At 40.6% G+C, this 18,318-nt stretch overlaps 1 protein-coding gene across 3 annotated transcripts in view; it reads left to right on the top strand.

The window, feature by feature from the left end:
• col5a1 (procollagen, type V, alpha 1) overlaps positions 1-18,318 on the top strand; it is a 73,963-nt gene that overhangs the window by 40,729 nt on the left and 14,916 nt on the right. For all 3 annotated transcript variants that reach the window (XM_085280081.1, XM_085280080.1, XM_085280079.1), the window contains exons 13-43: positions 2,016-2,108; positions 2,569-2,625; positions 2,756-2,809; positions 3,010-3,063; positions 3,222-3,275; positions 3,404-3,457; positions 3,543-3,596; positions 4,034-4,078; positions 4,833-4,886; positions 5,355-5,399; positions 6,148-6,201; positions 6,294-6,338; positions 7,243-7,296; positions 8,273-8,317; positions 8,555-8,608; positions 9,241-9,285; positions 9,407-9,460; positions 11,117-11,224; positions 12,601-12,654; positions 13,641-13,694; positions 14,471-14,515; positions 14,704-14,757; positions 14,844-14,888; positions 14,999-15,052; positions 15,152-15,205; positions 15,302-15,355; positions 15,984-16,091; positions 16,205-16,294; positions 16,808-16,861; positions 17,152-17,259; positions 17,358-17,465. In XM_085280081.1, coding sequence (XP_085136207.1) covers positions 2,016-2,108; positions 2,569-2,625; positions 2,756-2,809; positions 3,010-3,063; positions 3,222-3,275; positions 3,404-3,457; positions 3,543-3,596; positions 4,034-4,078; positions 4,833-4,886; positions 5,355-5,399; positions 6,148-6,201; positions 6,294-6,338; positions 7,243-7,296; positions 8,273-8,317; positions 8,555-8,608; positions 9,241-9,285; positions 9,407-9,460; positions 11,117-11,224; positions 12,601-12,654; positions 13,641-13,694; positions 14,471-14,515; positions 14,704-14,757; positions 14,844-14,888; positions 14,999-15,052; positions 15,152-15,205; positions 15,302-15,355; positions 15,984-16,091; positions 16,205-16,294; positions 16,808-16,861; positions 17,152-17,259; positions 17,358-17,465 — 1,905 coding nt within the window. The remainder of the gene's footprint in view (positions 1-2,015; positions 2,109-2,568; positions 2,626-2,755; positions 2,810-3,009; positions 3,064-3,221; positions 3,276-3,403; positions 3,458-3,542; positions 3,597-4,033; positions 4,079-4,832; positions 4,887-5,354; positions 5,400-6,147; positions 6,202-6,293; positions 6,339-7,242; positions 7,297-8,272; positions 8,318-8,554; positions 8,609-9,240; positions 9,286-9,406; positions 9,461-11,116; positions 11,225-12,600; positions 12,655-13,640; positions 13,695-14,470; positions 14,516-14,703; positions 14,758-14,843; positions 14,889-14,998; positions 15,053-15,151; positions 15,206-15,301; positions 15,356-15,983; positions 16,092-16,204; positions 16,295-16,807; positions 16,862-17,151; positions 17,260-17,357; positions 17,466-18,318) is intronic.

The following is an 18,318-nucleotide window of genomic DNA, read 5'->3' as shown; positions in this document are numbered from 1 at the left end:
TTGTGTTTACGCCCTTTTTGCGCTGATTCTAAAGCTGTTAGTTTTATTTCTCTCCAAACAATATTGACCGAACCAGCAGCAAAAGAAGATCCAAACTACGCTTCACATAAACATCGTCATGAATTCCCTCTGACTTTTGCTGTTTTGCTTCCACCACACTTCATGCACAGCTCTCTCTCTCTCTCTCTCTCTCTCTGTACTTCAAGAACAGTTTCCCGTCTAAAAATCTGTTTTCTTCATTATTTGCTTGCTTGTTACCCACAAGTCTACCGTTGTTTACAGCGCTGTTGGCCGCTGTTTTTTTCCTTTCACTTACTTCCGAAAAGAAAACCTCATTTCTGCTGTTCAATAGGCTTCTGAACAAATGTAAACTTTTTAAAATTATGCAAAATGCAAAACGCTTAGCCGTGTCTCTAATAAAACCGCTGTAACTTCAGAGGTAATGTTCATGTGTTGATTAATGGTTTACTTTTGTTTTTGATGTACTGCAGAATATTTTTATAAAATCCCAGGCCAGGAAAAATCACCTTCATGTTTTTCTGTGTTTTATCTTCAGCTACTTTGACACAGAAGCATCTGCTGTGATGCTCACACCTTTGATAAAGTCTTGCGAGTGTCAGCTTCCTTTTTATAGATACAAATATATGTAAATGTACTGATCTGAATTAGAATATTTCTGACTGTCTGAGGCAAAATTTCCCAGATACAAATCGAATTGAATCGAATCGTGGATCGAATCGTTTCGGGACCTTGTGAATCGGAATCGAATCGATTCTAGAAATCAGTGACGATACTCAGCCCTACTAACGAGCGTTTTGTTGCATAAATATGTGCTTCAACATGTTGAGTGAGATTCTTAAATAACAGCTGTAATGTCAGCTGCTTTAAGCTGCACAAATCCTAGCCAAGTCAGCAAAGTTAATGCTACCGAGCATCTTTTTTTTTTCTATGTCAGACTTGACCGCAACAGTTGCTCAGACATCCTAATAGCTTCCTGTGATGTCTACCTCCTCCGCTTTCTTTATTAGGTGCTGGGAAAATGCTGCTGCTGCGGTTGTAACTGATTAGTTGTGCAGATACAGAGTTGTGGTTTCAGGATTCCTCAAAAACTGTCTGGCGGAGTCATGTGGCAAACTCTGTCTGGACAAGGTGTTCTGGTGTATCTGCTGGCAGAAAGCCGGCGATCCTTGAGCTCCAAGTCTAATGAGAAACACGCCTTCTCATCATTTCAAGACGTTCTGTCTTGAAATGATGGAGTCAACATGAGCAGCACGGCAGGGTTAGGTGGCAAATCTAGACACTGGTGAAGCAGCTTCTCTTTTTTTTTAGCCATTTCTTGATAAATCAGAACATCTCGTTTGCATGGCAGAGATAGAATCAAGTGGACGAAGAAAAACTGCGGGATTTGTGGGAAAATATGAAAAAATATTGTTTTTATTCAGCTGCAGTACATCTGACTCATCCCTGATGTTCTAGATCAACGGTTTGTATTTTGCTTCGTGGCAACAACCCTCTCTGTGACTTTGAAATCCTGCACAGCATTTCACTGCTGTGTTGCCTCTGCATCTGCAGCACAACTGACAGTCAGTCTCCTGAGGACTGTGCCGTGTAATCCAAACCAAGATGTCTGGCCCAAACAAAGTCAAGAGTTGCACCATAGGCATGAATATTCATGTTAGGGTGTAATGCTGGCTTATCACCACCAGATGGCAGTCGAATGTGAACATTATGGCCTGCAAGCAGCCATGGATGGAGCTGATTTGACAGCTGGAGGCTGTAGCATAGTTGTTGTTGTTTTTTTTGTTGTTGTTTTTCTTAAATGGACAGACTGTATTAAAGAAATATTAGAGCTATTGTTGGTAACAGTGTGTGGCTGTTTAAACTTAAAAGATTAATTTTGCCACAGGCCAGCACTTTAGTCCTTACACATGCTTCTCTTGGCTCTCATTTTTTTGTTTCTTGTGTATTCCTTTTTATGGGACTGAAGTCTCACCAAGCTATCATTCCTTCCATAGTTCAGACTCAGCGCCGGAGGTGACTCTGGGCAGAAGGGACCTGCTGTATCAGCACAGGAGGCCCAGATGCAAGCCATCATGCAGCAGGCTAGGGTAACAGTTTACACCTTCACATTTCTGCTATTTTTACTGCTCTTTGTTGCTAAACTCTGCGAACTATAAGATTCTCATGTGGAAAATATCTTATTTCAGATCATTTCATTCTATACTTTTAACTTTTTTCCCTCACTTCTCCTCAAATGTCATATTTTTTTTTATTTTTGTTTCGTTTTTAACATTTTGTTACTGCTTATCACATGACTTTTACTGTATTTGTGGCACATTTCCTACAATGTTCTTCCTCATTTATTATTAATAGATGCTGCATTTTGTGAATTAAGTTTAACATTAACATGCAGAGCACAAGTATAGACACAGTATACAGCAGAGACAAATATGAATTGCTAAATCTGCTGCAGTTCTATTCACACATGAGCTAAATTGTCCTCTTTCCTTCTTTTCCATATGTTTCATTTGATTTCATTTTTATGTTATTTCTCCTTTCTTTGGTCAGCTGGCTATGCGCGGTCCTACAGGGCCAATGGGTTTGACTGGCAGACCTGGACCGCTGGTATGTATGGCAAATCACCTCCCAGCAAAAACACTGAAGCACAAATACTCTGATCTGCAGATTCTGTTGCACACAGGATGGTCTTGCTCAATTGTTATATGAATTTTTAGTCAGTATTTTTCTTTTTAAGGGTCCTCCTGGTGTACCAGGACTGAAGGGGGAGTCTGGAGAGGCAGGACCTCAGGTACTAGAAATCACCATGCTACATTCTGTTTTCAGGATCAGTTTCTGATCATATCAGTCTAAGCAAATGTGGAAATGTGTTCACTAATGCTGAGCCTTTGTAATATTCCGTTACTAGCAAATCAGCTAAAAAGCCTAATTTAGGTGGATAGATTGGAAATGAAAAAGATGGCTCAGTGATTTACAGCACTTTTGTTTTAGGGACCACGTGGACCTTTGGGAACCCCTGGACCTACTGGAAAGCCTGGTAGACGAGTAAGTTGTCAACCAAGCTATTCAGCAGCAAAGAAGTAATATTAAGACTAAGCATGATAGTTTTTATGCACTTCACAGTGTTTGTTTGCGATTGCAAATAGTAAATGCTCTGTGATTGTCTTGATCTGGAGGTAGAACATGTGCTGTTGCTTTTACAGGGTCGCTCTGGAGCTGATGGTGCCAGGGGCATGCCAGGACAGACTGGACCAAAGGTATGTCGTCTTTTCCATTCACGATGCACTTAAATGTGCCGCTTTTGACAAAAAGATTTTTTGAAGTTAATTTTTAAGCTGAGGTGGTGATCTATATCATTAAATGTTCTTTTTTCCCCGCTTTTAAGGGAGACAGAGGATTTGATGGTCTGGCTGGACTTCCTGGTGAAAAAGGACACAGAGTAAGCATTTTAACCTTTAACCTGAGAGGTGTGTGCCTGTTGGAATTTGGACAACAGTTAAACATGTTCATATTTGTTTTCACAGGGTGAACCCGGCCCCCATGGACCTCCGGGTGGTCCTGGAGAGGATGGAGAGAGGGTAAAACAAAAAAAAGAAAAGAATTTCACTCCTGCCCCTTCATTTTCTTATCAACCTCAAGTGCTGTGCACACGAAGTCGCACTATCTGAATTTGTTCTGCTCTTGCACAAATGACTTCTTTGCAGGATTCTTCCCAAACGCACCGTTTTGTCATCATTTGAATTGAACTTCCACTTTCTCTTCCTACTTTCTCCTTCTCGTCGATTTCGTTCCTTATAATACGTTCAGTTTTTTCTCTTTGCAAAAATACCTTTTCCCAATTTCCCTCACCTTCTCCATTAAACACAACTGATGCAACTTGATCCCCCACTTCCTCTGTTTCTTCATTATGTTTTCACATTACACACACACACACACACACTTGCACATCCTCACTTTCTCCTCCATTATAATTCACTGTCTGTTCCACAGCCTGACCTGCTCTTTTCTTTCCCAGGGAGATGATGGAGAGATCGGACCCAGGGGACTTCCTGGTGAACCAGTGAGTGATCACATATATTACCATTCAGTCTTACACTCAGGGAAATGTATAAGAGCTGCAGGCCTGCTGTCATCATGTTATTGTGTTACTGAACAATCATACTGTCGGCTGGTATCATATATCACATGTTCATAGTCATATAGACTTGGAATTTTTTATTTTTTAGTGCTATTGTGGTGCAAAGTGAATGTTGATCAGAACTCATGTGTACAGGGGAATCTCTAGTGGTGAGAAAAGCAAGCAGAACACATCAAGCTTCTTTTAATAGCCTCCCACACCCCGCCTCACCCATGCAGGATACTCCCTGCGGAGGGTGGAAAAGACAGGAAAAGGAGAAACCATCAGAAAGCCCTTGATATTGCATGTTATGATCTTTTTTATCCACCAGGGTGCGCTACATTGGTTTGAATTCACACAGTCAGGACAATCCATCTACTTGGGTAACTGTAGCTGTGAGGCATGGCACACAGAAAGAAAATCACAGCACTGTTTCATGGGTACGGCTGAGGGAAATGCAAGAGTAGTAAAAAAAGAGAGAGAGAAAGAAAGAAAGAAGGAAAAAAAGGAGAGCGGGCTTCAGCTTTCCCTCACATCTCACTCTGTAGAAAATCCTCAAGGACATTTGGAAAGTGAGGTTATTTCCAGCAGTATAATTTTGAAACTTGATTTAGCTGAACGTGTTTAATAATGCATCAGTCCTTTTTCACAGGTGTGATATCACTCTCAATCTCATTTCCCTTCATTTTTACCACAGGGGCCTCGGGGTTTGCTGGGCCCAAAAGGACCTCAGGGACCTCCTGGACCACCTGTGAGTGCCCACCCCCCACCCAACCCTCTCACCTCTCCTTCAACTTCTCAACTTTTCATATCCAGCAATAGATTTACAGTTTAGAGAGCGGAATCAATTTTTTAGCATCTCATAAGCAGCGAGAGAAAAGGGAAGGACAAACAACAACCACGGGGAAATACAAAACTCAATATCTCTCAGACACAATATACAAAAGAGTAGCATATGTTATTGAGTTTAACTTCAGCTTCTCTGATAGATGTCTACAGTGCAGCGAGGCTTCAATCTAATTTGTTCCAGCGGATTTAATTTAACGTGGACACTGCACATTTTTGAAACTGATATCTCTCTGTAGGAGTTAGCGATTCAAATACATCAGACTTTAAAATTCATTCACACAGTTGATTCTGTCCATTTTAGTCTTTTATAGATTTGCTGCCTTTCCCTTTTCATTTTTTGTTCTTAATGTTCTTTTGTCACCTGCTGTAGGGCGTTACTGGAATGGATGGCCACCCTGGACCCAAGGGAAACATAGTAAGTGAAGCTGGAATGAACTAAATTGCCTATATGTGCAAACTCTCAGATAAACCAACACGCACAATTTCAATTTCAATCAACGTTTGCTTAATTTCACCCTCAAAAAAGCCCATGATATGCACTCATGGGCAAACACACACAAGCACACACACACCAGTTCAATCAGACATTAAGACATAATGAAGAATAGGCTGCCTGTGTTTAGGTCTATTTGAGCAGTCCACCTCGGCCGCTTGTACCATTCCAGCTCAATTTCAGGCAGCGCCCGGCTGTAATGAGAGAATGCCTAACTGAAGCAGCTCCTTTGTTCTGTTGGGAACGATCCAACGAGGTAGAGATGAAAGACCAGGAGCGTTCCCCGACTCTTGGCCTGAGGAAATATAATTGATTGCCAGTTATCTCATTGGGAAAGGTGTTGTTGTGTTTGTGCCTCAGCAGTTTCTTTCATTAGGAAAGTAGTTGTGGTAATGTGCACTGTGTACGTGTGTGTGTGTCTCTTACCTCGAGCCGTGGAAAGATGCTACTCCATCAGTCCAAAAGTTGTGGCTTATTGTGTTGTTATGAGGTAATCATGCAGAAGTGTGCTACTGCTTCTCATTTATATTTTTTCAGAGGAAATTTTCCCCTTTGCTGGACAATGCTGGTCACCAAATCAGTTTCGCATTCACACAGCCTGGTTGAAAATCAATAAATTATTCAGTCTTTTCTACATGGGGAGATTTCTAAGACAATTTTTCTTTTTCAGGGACCCCAAGGAGAGCCAGGACCTCCCGGACAGCAAGGCAACCCAGGAGCCCAGGTGAGTGATGAAAATGTAGTGTGAATTTAGATCTTTCTTTCTCGGAAGTGTGAAATGAAAGCTTGCTGATCATTTCTGTATCCTCCCCACAGGGACTTGCAGGGCCTCAAGGACCCATTGGACCTCCAGGAGAGAAGGTAACATACCACGTGGCTCTAAAATCCTGTAACTCCACTAAAAAAAACTCTAAGATGCTTTAAAAACAAAAAGAATCAGAATGTATAAAATAGCTGGTCACATTCATTTTCATGAGCGGAAAGCCAAGTTGCTATCTTATTCAGAAATGCTTATCACACAATTATGCAAATGCCTCCTCATCCCCAATGCAGGACTAAATGTTGCCTTGTAGACGGTACAGACAGATTTGAATCCTGATACATTTTAATTTCATTTCAGCTAAATTACATTGGCTAACTTATATGGAGCACACTCACTTTATTATTGAGCATTTGGGATTTGGTAATGTAGGTACCGCGTGTGCCCTGATTTTAAAAGACATTAAAGCCATCATGATATTTGCTAAGTGTAATAAAGCGAAACAGTAGACTTAAATCGTAGATCTTTGAATTTAATACAACACATTCAATACATATGCAAGACTTTGCCACCCCAAAACACCATGTAAATAATTTTTGGGACTAGAGCTAATGAGCATAACAAAGAGAAAAGAAATCTGCATCCTATTATCGTCATGATTCATTTTATGTGTCTGTACCTTTGCTTGTCTAAGAATCCTACTGTTTGTCTTTTGGCCACTGAGGTTCAAATGAATTATAATGACAATAAATGAAATTTTACGCACACTCATCATCACCAAAGGATGACACCTACAGGATTTTGTGATCCCCTGGGTTCTGGTGTCATGTGTGGGCTTCTGGGATATGTCTCGCCAGCATTTGAATGGATTATGTAACAATAGTCAGTGTTATATCAGCTAAACCTCACGTTGTTGTTATACCGATAGACATCTATATCCTGTGATGGCTCCGTGTGCTCTTGTTATCTTGTCATGTTTACTCTGACCTTCTATCATCTACCCAGGGCCCGACCGGAAAGCCAGGCTTGCCAGGAATGCCAGGAGCTGATGGCCCTCCGGTGAGTTTTTAGGCCACGTTTCCAAAGAGCCGTATTTTATCTTTTTCCTCCCCTCTGTCTGTTTATAAAGAGTTTTTTATAGGTAGCTGTGAGAACTCACATTTTTAAAGCCATATCTCAAATTTTATTTTATACAGCCTTTTGCTTCACAGGATAAAACACATCACAACAGACGCACTTTATATAGGCAAACAGTCCCTCTGACATCCCTGCACAGACAGTACACCTGCTATAATGGCAGATGTTTCTTGGAAGGTACCAGGTGGCACCTAAGAGAGATAGGGCCAAGATTTGAATAACTACAGGGCAAGAAAAAGATTTAAAAAAAAAAAGCAAAACAGAAAAAGGAGATAAAGTAGAGCCCCACGACACACAATATCTCTCAGCCTTTTAATAATTTCTTTTGAGGGTAGTTCTCCCTGAGTTACACAGCCAGGCTGTTCCTGTTAAATCTGCTTTGTTGCATATAAAGCAAGCACAATATTCCCAACCTTAGTGCTCCCTTTCTGCCTCTTCTCATGTATCTGTTTCTCTCTCCATCCTCATATCACTAATAGCCCATCAGAGGGTTTGCACAGCTCCTTTTGTTAATGAGAATGCAATCATTTTCCTCTTAGTCCTTTCAGATGAGCATCCATGCATGTGTGTGGATGTGTGCGTTTTTTGATGAGGTGGAGTTTTGTGTCATACATGCACGATGCTGTTTGCTATATTGCTTGTACAAAATTAAGAAAATGACAGTCTGTGCTTTTTGAGCTCAGTGATAGCTAGTAGGGCCTCTTTAATACAAATCTCAAATGCAATTAGACTGCAATGGCTCTATTTTTTTTTTTTTTTTTTTTTGCAGTTTTCCACTTTGATACGTCCCTCCAACAGTTTTAATAACCTAATTTCTCTGTTTAAGGGGCCTTGTGGTATTTATGGTAGTAATTATCCTCAAATGAAATGCCATAATATTGCTCTTAATAATTCACAGGGTCACCCTGGAAAAGAGGGGCCTTCTGGAGAGAAAGGCCACATGGTGAGTTTTATTACATTTGCTTCCCATGAGCTAGCTTTCATTTCTTCCTTCCTTTATTTACGCTTTTCTCACTTTTTCGTTTCCCCTCCTGTTGTCCTTGTTCAGAAACATTTGCATAAAATGTGTTTGCATTCACGAAGATAAGATTAGCAAAATGTGTGCGTGTGTGTGTGTGTGCATGCTTGGATTGTTAAAAACTACGTGCTGCAAACTCTTATTAAATATTTGTCTCTCTAGGGTCCTCCTGGCCCTCAAGGACCTATTGGTTATCCTGGGCCTCGAGGCGTGAAGGTGAGTTGATTATCAACCACTAAGAAATTAATTTTATGTATTTTTTTGTACTTTGCATTTAATGTGTTAATAGTTCCCCAATATCTCATTTGAGTGTTGTTGTTGTTGTTGTTTTTTGGTGTTTGGCCAACCAGACTAGTGTGATTTTGCAAATAAATAAATAAAAATCCCCTTAAAAATGTTTTGTATAGGCTTCTGTCTGTGTTTGTCAGAAAGACTGAGATGGCAAAGGGGCTGATAACAGTTCAAGGTGCACAGCCCTCTCCTTCCTCTGTGCCATTAGTATCTGATGAAACCGAGACAAAAGAATTCCCATCAAATAATTCTTGGAAAGAAAGTGTGACTGATCCAATCATTAAAGCTGCTACTGAGCTAGGGGGATCACACAAGTGGCTCGACTCGTAGCTAATAGTCCCCCTGTTACATGGCTGAAGTCTGCTCTCAGGGAAGATGAAAAGATTGGTCAAGAAGGAAGAAACTTTGTATGCTAATTTATACACCAAAACAATGAAAATGAATCCATCCTAAAGAGTATCCTCTTTTGCACAATTTACTTCTAAGTTTTAAAAAAAGTGTAGCCGTCCGTTATCCTCCCCACTGGTTTGTAATTTCTGCCTGTTCTTGTATCACAGGGAGCTGACGGTGTGCGTGGCCTTAAAGGACACAAGGGTGAAAAGGTAAAGGAATTCAAACAGCCGGCTAAAAAACGTCTAAGAAAGTTGTGTGGACTTATTTGATCATCTCTGCATGCATACCAATCAAATGGTTTCAACATCGTTTTCTTTATCCTTCTGCTAGGGAGAAGACGGCTTCCCCGGCTTCAAGGGAGATATGGGTATCAAAGGCGACAGGGTAAGGCTTGTTTGTTTAAACTTGACTGCTGGATGAATCACTCAAATGATCACATTAATGAAACAACTCTTAAGTGCTGCACTCAGAACTACCTTTGTTTTATTGGGGGGGGGGGTGAGGGTGACCTTTATCCACAGTAAGTGAAAGGAGCAACCACTCCTGTCACTTTATCCACTTTCATTGCCTAAGCCTCTGTGACTACCGCAGAATTGTGGCTAATGAGCAAACACAAGGTGTTGTTCCAGTTGACAAGTGGTTTGTGTGCGTGCGTTTGTTTTAATGTGAGCAGTTTCCAATTTCTTTTCCATCCCCATTGCCTCTTTCCAGTCACTCCTAACCTCGACAACTTTAGGAGAAAAGCGCGACTTTGACAGGTTCCTGACTACAGCCTCTTTCTCCAAAGTGCTTCAGGGATTTACACTGTCAAGTCTTAAGAAAAAAATGCTTTCTACAGTAAGAAACATAACTTGCACAAGCCAATACTTCAAACATCAACCCTCCAATCCCTGACCAGGCTGTCTCTAGCTGAGCATAGAAAGGAAGGAGAAATCAATGGCACTTTAAACCCCTTTAAACCCGGGAGAGAGACATGGGGCTCCGGCTTATTTTCCTCTGGAGATGCAGCAGATCCAGATGAAAGCAAAGATTTGAGGAGGCCCTCTGCTTTGGAGATGCACATAGACCGGAATGTAAATGACTCATTTTGAAGCGTGCCTATGAAAAGTGTGTGAGTGTGCTCAATTTAAAGTGTTCTGTTTGATGAGCTTGCAAGTGTGAGTCAAGTACAGTTTGTCTGATGCCGTTTTAAGTGCTGGTGTGCGAGCACACTGGCTTTGCCTTCAACTCTGCGCAAGCCTTTAGCTAGATATCTTTTTACACACCACCAGGTCTCATGCAACAGTGACTGGCTGTCAGAGTGAGTTTGTAGTCTGTCACTTAATATGTGTCCCGCTTGAAGGAAAGCACACTTAAAAAGAGAAGCAATATTAAAATAGCTAATTTCTTTAATGATGAAGCAACAGAAATTAGCATCCTTAAGCCCCTTTTTCGATGAATAATAAAAGCAAAGCATTCTTAAGTTATAGAGCAAAAAGTGACCATATTTGTGCAAGAGGATGGAGGTCTAAGTTGTCAAAAGTGCAAGCTAGCTTGGTTAGCAACCAGCTAATTAGTGCTAATAGATGTTTTGCAGGCACGTGACCGCTTACCAGTCTTGTAGGACATTTCGCTCAAGTGATTGAATAGCCTACTAAACATTATGTAAATGAGATAAACTATGGCAACTATGAGTAAACATACAAGTTGATATACTCCCTCAGAGGAAGTAAAACACTTTAAAGGCAAGCATCTTGCTTATTAAGGTAACAAGCTATAGACTATAGAGAGCAAAACTGTTTTTTTATACCAGTCATAACAAAATACTTGTTTCAGATCTCTCTTATAGTACCCAGATTCATTGTAATCACCTTAGAAAGCTATATGAGTGGAAAAATATTCCCACTGATGCTAATAATTTGTGAATGCACAGTCAATAGAATAATCTTTGCAAAACCTGAGGGGAGAGATGTGCTCAAGTACCTTGTTTTTGTTTGTTTGTTTGTTTGTTTACCATACAGGCTAATGGCATTTGTATTTTTTACATCTTGTGCTTTCCAGGGAGAACTTGGACCAGCAGGACCCAGAGGTGAAGATGGCCCCGAGGGGCCAAAGGGTCGTTCCGGGCTTCCAGGAGATGCTGGTCCTCTTGGCCCAAGTGGTGAGAAGGTGAGATTCTTAAAAAAACTGACTTAAACAGAGGCAGAGTAATTGCTTGACTGGTCCAATCCTTATCCAGTGAGGACAGGCGAAACTTGTGTTTGTTATTCACAGTGTAATTTAAAAAGCAGATATCCATCCGAATCTTGGTCACACATTAGCTAACAGCAGTCTCTTTCATGCCTAATTATAGCCTTCACACCAGCTTTTCCCCACACACTGATCCGGTTCTAAAAATACCGCTGTAGTGTTTCTGCACGTTTTAATGGAGATGTTACTCGCTAGAATAACAGAGTTTTTATTACTTAAACTCACAGATGCAAAGAGCTTACAGCATACTGTGGGAGAGAGCCAGCCTTCTTTACTTGCATTAAGTTAGGAATGTACATGGAATTAGGAGATCAGCGAGGTAAAGAAAGTCTGTAGATAACTCGTAAACCCTATTTAGACTGTGTGGGCATCTTCACAAGTGCTGCTATTTTGGTTTATGTAGTTCATGAAAACATCTTGTGTTCAACATTATAAATACTTCTTGCATTGCAAGAATCAAAAAAAATTAAGACACTGCTTTTGCTACAGACATAGCTGAAATAGAGGCTGTGGAATTCGGGATTGATGAGATTTATAAGCAGAGTGCTTCATGTATATAGAGCTGTTTGCGGCTACTCTGTAGCAACCTGGCTAATCACAGTAAACACAGTTGGCAGCCTCTGTGTAATGGCTGTAGTGTCCTGCTGCCCTTCAGATGAGTGTAGTAGTTCAGCTGGGTACAGAGAAGGTTCATATACAGTATAATGTATGTGTAGATTATAGGTACTATAGCAAAGACAGTGTTAATATTAAATTATAAATCAACAGACTCTTACTAGACGTTGTAATTATAAGTTTTAATTTGATGCCAATTGAAATCCTCTGTTGGCTTGAGAATGTTTAATTAAAAACATTTATTTACATTTTTTTACAGGATTTTATTTGAAATAATCCCATCATCGCCATGCATTTGGCAGATGCCAAAAGCACACATTTCTCTCAAAGTCTGAAACATCTTGTCTTTTTAATATGAGAAGAGGTTATCACTGGTTATCAGGTGTCACGGATTAAGAGGAATAATTTGGTACGGCTCTAATAAGGAGTTTGGTTTGAGGCAGGAGAAGATCAGTGGATTAAGTAAATGCTGCGTTAAATGTTCAGTTTTTACATTTTTACATAGAGCAGGAACCTTATTATGTCTCTTAATTTGATGAATCGTTTCATGGAGCTCAACCTTGTCGTTTTTTTTGTTAAAAGTAGTAAATTAATTTTTGTAAATACTTTTTGATAAACTTTTATAAGTTCCTGTCAGGACCGTATATAACAGTATACTTACTAATCTTTCTCTTTTACAGGGTAAACTCGGAGTTCCTGGATTGCCAGGATACCCAGGAAGACAAGGACCAAAGGTAATTGCATTTATACTGCTAAAGAGCATTGTTATTAATTTACTGATTTTACCATATCCATGCTCGGTTACAGTAATTACTGTATGTTAATTTGGGCGAGGCACCAATGAAACCAATGATGCCGCTAGATGAACATACAGTATTTCACCACCAGTCCCTGGGTTAGCTCTGTGTTATCTGTTAGAGCTTTCTGTGTTCATGGACACATGAACTTGCGTGACACTTGTTAGGGTCAGTCGACTGCTGCTTTTTACTATTTTATTAAGTTCCATATTTGCAGAGCCTGTCAGGTTGGTTTAATTGCTGATCATCTAGCTCTCCAATAGTTTTTTCGTGGCTGAAAATATACCTCCATTCATAAGCCTTTTCAGGTTATGTCTACTTACGTGTAAGTTGTTTAGTGTATGGTGTTAATAATCCCAAATTATTCTCAAATAATTGCCTTTCTTTTTTTTTTTAACAGTTTTTTTTAAATTGTGCTTTAATGTGACTTTATCTTTCTTTTAATTCAGTGTAATAATTTAAATTATGTCTTATTTCCTTGCTTTGGCCAACATTGCTTGTTATTAAACTTACTTGACAATTTAATTTAAGCTAATGTTAGAACTCACAGAGACACAGTTAACCTGACCAAAACGTGCTTTTCTGTGTGTATTTGAAAGAGAACGAGGAAAATAAAAAATACACACACGTGCATGTGCAGGCTGCTTTTGCTGAACTTTTTGATGGCTCATCGTTTAGCCTCTCTGAGGCAAAGCTGCAGTCTGACAAGCGGACATGCTTGAAGCTTCCTGATCAAAGAGCTGGGGATTTGAATATGCTATTTGGTGTCAGCCTTCAGTTGCTGATACAATAGCAATAAAGGAATGCTGTTACTTGTGTGCATGCAGTCTTCTGTTAAATGTATTAAGCCAAGGGTATAAACAAGGAATATAGTGACTGTGTTTGCTTCTCAAATGATTAATTGCTCTCTTGCTCACACACAGGGATCCCAGGGTTTCCAAGGTTTCCCTGGTGCCAATGGAGAGAAAGGAACTCGGGTATGTATGTAGATAGACTTCTTGATATTCGTCTCATTCCCTCAAGGGTTGGATACAGGCGTACCGCCAGAGACAGGCTCCCGTCCCAGCTCCAGCTTTATCAACCTAGTGGAAGTTGCATGGCTCTAACACAAAGCAACAGAGACACAATTGCTCACCATTGCAATTGCTTTTCATTACCACTTGCACAATTCATTTGGATACCCCAAAAGCTTTGTTTATCACTTTGTGGCTCTTGAGCAATGCTTCATTTTCTTTTGTCGAAGGGATGGGTCATTAGCTCGCCTGCAAGAGTAATGGTTTGTCAACACGAGTGGAGCAAGGCGCATTAAGCTTTGTCATCTTCACAAAACATTTGTAAAGTTTATGAGACCCAGCTCCGAGACAGAAAGGGATAATAGAGCTATTAAGATAGTTTCACAACACTTGTTTGAAACTTAAAAAGCTACATAAAAGATTTAATAGTTTTCCTCATTAAATTTGTATGTAGCCAGTGTCATTGTAACACTGCTGCAAAATTGCTATATCATGCATAATTGATTATTAAAATATCATTTTCCAAGGTGGCAATGACTTCACATGTAAGTGAAGATAAATGTTAATGGTCTTTTTTTTTTTTTTACAGTAAATCCTATTTTATTATAAAAAGATTATTTCTGAGCTCATAAATGGCTCAATTGTCTCCTGGCATTAGAGTCATTCTTCCAGAGGATGCAGGATCTTAATAATGTGAGTGGCATTCCTTTGATCGTTGTGTGTGTTCTTCGTGTCCACAGGGAACAGCAGGAAAGCCGGGCCCACGCGGACAGAGAGGACCAACGGTTAGTCTTACTCAGCAGACTCGTGCTTCCATGCAGATGGCGAACTTGGCACCTGAGTAAAAGTGGCTGTTCGACCTGAACGTGCTCGAAGGGGAATCCACACTGAGACAATAACCAAGCTTTTCAGATCACATGCATCCTTTACAAACTTTTTTTTTGTTAAAAAGCTTTTTTTTTTCTTTCTTAAGGGGCCTCGAGGAGAGAGAGGACCAAGAGGACAGACAGGAAAAGCTGGTCCAAAGGTGAGTATTAGTATTTATTTTAATGCCACTTTCTGAAATATATCATTATACATGTTCACATTTGATTCCTTATTTTTTGTGTCCAGGGTAACTCAGGGAATGACGGCCCACCGGGACCTCCCGGTGAGAGGGTACGTACCGTAACAGCATCACCAGGAGTCATTTTATTCTCGGGACGTGCAGAGGTTTCGATCAGACACGCGATTCTTAACTCAATTATGTGCTTTTTAAATTTTTATAGGGATTGCCTGGGCCTCAGGGACCAACAGGTTTCCCAGGACCAAAGGGCCCCCCTGTAAGTCCAGACACTCTACTGAAATATGACCTTTGCCCTTTGTCTTTCCATTCTGTGTGACCTTTAATATAAATTCTTTAATTTGTTTGAAATTCTCAGGGACCTGCAGGGAAAGACGGATTGCCAGGACATCCTGGACAGAGAGGAGAAACTGTGAGTGTGCTGTGCTTTGGTTATTCAACTCTTTATCTTATATCTACATCCACTGAGGCAACTTTATGACTTTTATTTCCTTTTTATAATACACAGGGATTCCAAGGCAAAACAGGCCCTCCTGGTCCTCCAGGAGTGGTTGGACCTCAGGTGAGTGACAGCCATTGAGTGTTTCTCTTAGTTGCTTCATTGACGCACAGCTTTTTGTTCACTGTATTCCTTTGTGCGCAAACAAATAGCTATCAATTTCCTACAAAAAATAATTAAATATGCATTTGCATTGTTTTTCGAAAAATTAGGCTCTTGCAGAATTGCAAACCTTTCACACACAGAAGCACAATAGAAACCTATAAGTTGTCATTAGGAATGCTTTCTTAGCATTTTGCTCGGTGAATGAAAATCGATTTAGCTCCTCTTACCTATATCTCAAGAGCCACGACTTAAGTGTTGTTTATCCTCTTTCATATTTGCAATGGGCTCTTCATCCATTATGCATAAATGTTTAACAGACTTTTCCTCCCAGCCGTTCTGCTAATGCCGGCTGAGGACATTCATAATAATGAAGCTGTATGTGGCTTTAATGACTAGTAAGCCTCCCACACAGCAAATGTTCAGCTTTTCCTCGCCACGTTTCTAATAAATGGAAAAATTGTTATATCATTTTTGTGTTAATTTGCTGATTTTGCTCTCTGCTTTGTCCCTCTTTTCACACTTCCTCTGTAACTTGGTTTTATACTTTAGTGTTGAATGGGATATATTTATTTATTTTCAATTCTAGGGACCAACAGGTGAGACTGGACAAACGGGAGAACGTGGACACCCTGGACCCCCGGGACCACCTGGTGAGCAAGGTCTGCCTGGAGCTGCAGGAAAAGAAGGAGCCAAGGTGAAACTTGAAGTTCTATTTATTAGTGAACTTTTTTTTTTTAACATTGTCAGCTAATTAAAATACATGTATGTAACTACAAAGCTCATATTTGTTTCCCATTTCACTTACAGGGTGATCCTGGCCCTGCTGGCCCGTCTGGTAAAGATGGCCCACCTGGGCAAAGAGGTTTCCCTGGAGAGAGAGGTCTGCCTGGTCCTGTGGTTAGTATTGCCTTCTGCTTTGTTTAAAGCCTCGTGACAAAATCAATATCACTCACAGCTTGGTTATTGCATAATAGTTCTGGACTATTAAATTTCTGTAAGAATGCGGTAAACCTCAAGAAATGGAGATGATATCAGATCCACTCGTCAGTAAAGGAACAGCCTGCTCTTGGCTGATTTTTTTATCTTTTTCAAATAATTCTAACTTGACAAAGTCGTGTCCTGGTAGTTACGCAACTTATATTGTTTTCTTCATGCCATTTTATTACAAAGCCTTTTCATTAACCTTAGGATTCAGACTTTATGTGATGCACTAGCTCCTTTGGGTGTTTGCTGCAGTTTTGCCAAACTGTTTTCCCCTTCAACTCTCAACCTTCACTTTGGAGTCTATAGGAGGCTTTCCATCTCATGCTGAGCCTCTTTGCAGATAAGGAGTGCAGTGTAAGGTAGAATGTGTGCTTCCCCAACAGATGTGTTTGTTTTCTGAGGCCTTTATTTCACTCTCATCTGCAGGGAGCTCATGGCCTGAAAGGGAATGAGGGTCCTCCTGGCCCACCTGGCCCTGCTGTGAGTACAATTTACCGCATCCGTATCCCCACTTTGTCACTCTCACCTTCTGTACTCTCTCTGCATCTCTGATATCTTCATAGTAAAGTTCCTACCCTCAGCTATTCCAGACCCTTATATAATATAATGATATGCACTGTTTGCTACTTACATAAGGGAGGTCTGACCTATTTGATGTGCCTGATATTATGCTTTAGTTTCCTGTGTTGGATGGCTTTGATATTAATGGTGTCTTATTTCGATAACTAGCTACCAGCTAGCTAATAACACAGTGTGTGGTACTGCTGTAGGGTTCTCCTGGTGAGCGTGGTCCTGCAGGGCCAGCAGGACCTACAGGTCTCCCAGGACGCTCTGGCCCCCAGGGACCTCCAGGCCCTGCTGGAGAGAAAGGTGGACCGGTAAGAGCACCACATTGTAGGAATAGCATGGCTACACTGCACATTTTTGTCTCACTGACAAACACAATGTTGCTCTATGTCAACAATCATTATTTTAGGGAGAGAAAGGACCTCAAGGTCCAGCTGGAAGAGATGGTATTCAGGGACCTGTTGGTCTGCCAGGACCTGGAGGACCTCCTGGCCCACCTGGAGAGGACGGAGACAAGGTACAATAGTATTTTTGGTTTATTTGTATCCACGTGAAGAAAAATATAATGCAATTTAATAAAGCTGCACTTAAATTTCTTTTTTTGGTTTTTGAGCAGTTGTTGTTTCACAATCTGTGTCTCTCTGTGTACGCACAGGCCTAAACTAGACACTAAACTTTGCAATTGGGCTCCCAGCCAGACCCTCTTGTCTCTTTCTCTGTGACCTTAAAACGCTGTGAGGGGAATTTGTCTGACAGGGTTTGCATCGATTAACAGATCCTTAAAAGGAGAACTGGCCTTGTTGCTGCTTTGTACCCGTCTTTACAAACAGACACAGAGAGAGAGGCAACGACAGGATGGGTGAAAGTGACCCTTTAGTATTCAGATCCAAGCAACTGCTCATCCCTTCTAAAACATTTGCAGGAAGATCAGCTGCGGAAATACTCAGAGGATAATCTCTCATCCTTTGAAGAATGCCTCAGTTCTTAACTGGCCTTACAACATTCCCCGTGGTGTAAACGGACAAAGAGAATACAGAGGGTATTTGCCATGCAGATAAAAAACGATCTTGCCAGATAATGTTTACATACATTCAGACACTTTCTCATTATAAGCCCAGCTCACAGGGAATGGATAAGTCCAAGGCCTTTATTTAGGAGACTAAAGCCACCACAGAAAGAGCTTTTTCTGATTCAAACACCAAAGTAAATGCCTTTGGTTTTTGGTGGTTATTAGCATTATTTTTAACACCCACACAGGCATTTGGGGGGAACAAAGTACAAGGTTCTCCAGTTGGTATATTCTGGTTTAAACAGGTTCTGATGGGAGTCATAATATATTCTGTTTTGGCTGCTTGTTCTGTCACTGAGTC

Source organism: Mchenga conophoros, linkage group LG7 (assembly GCF_057382185.1).
Source record: "Mchenga conophoros isolate Kocher_MC1m ecotype Shallow Benthic linkage group LG7, M_conophoros_male_GT1.1, whole genome shotgun sequence".
Classification (NCBI taxonomy): Eukaryota; Metazoa; Chordata; class Actinopteri; order Cichliformes; family Cichlidae; genus Mchenga; species Mchenga conophoros.
Note: the sequence above shows the minus strand (reverse complement) of the source record. Positions and strands in the feature narration are given on the sequence as shown.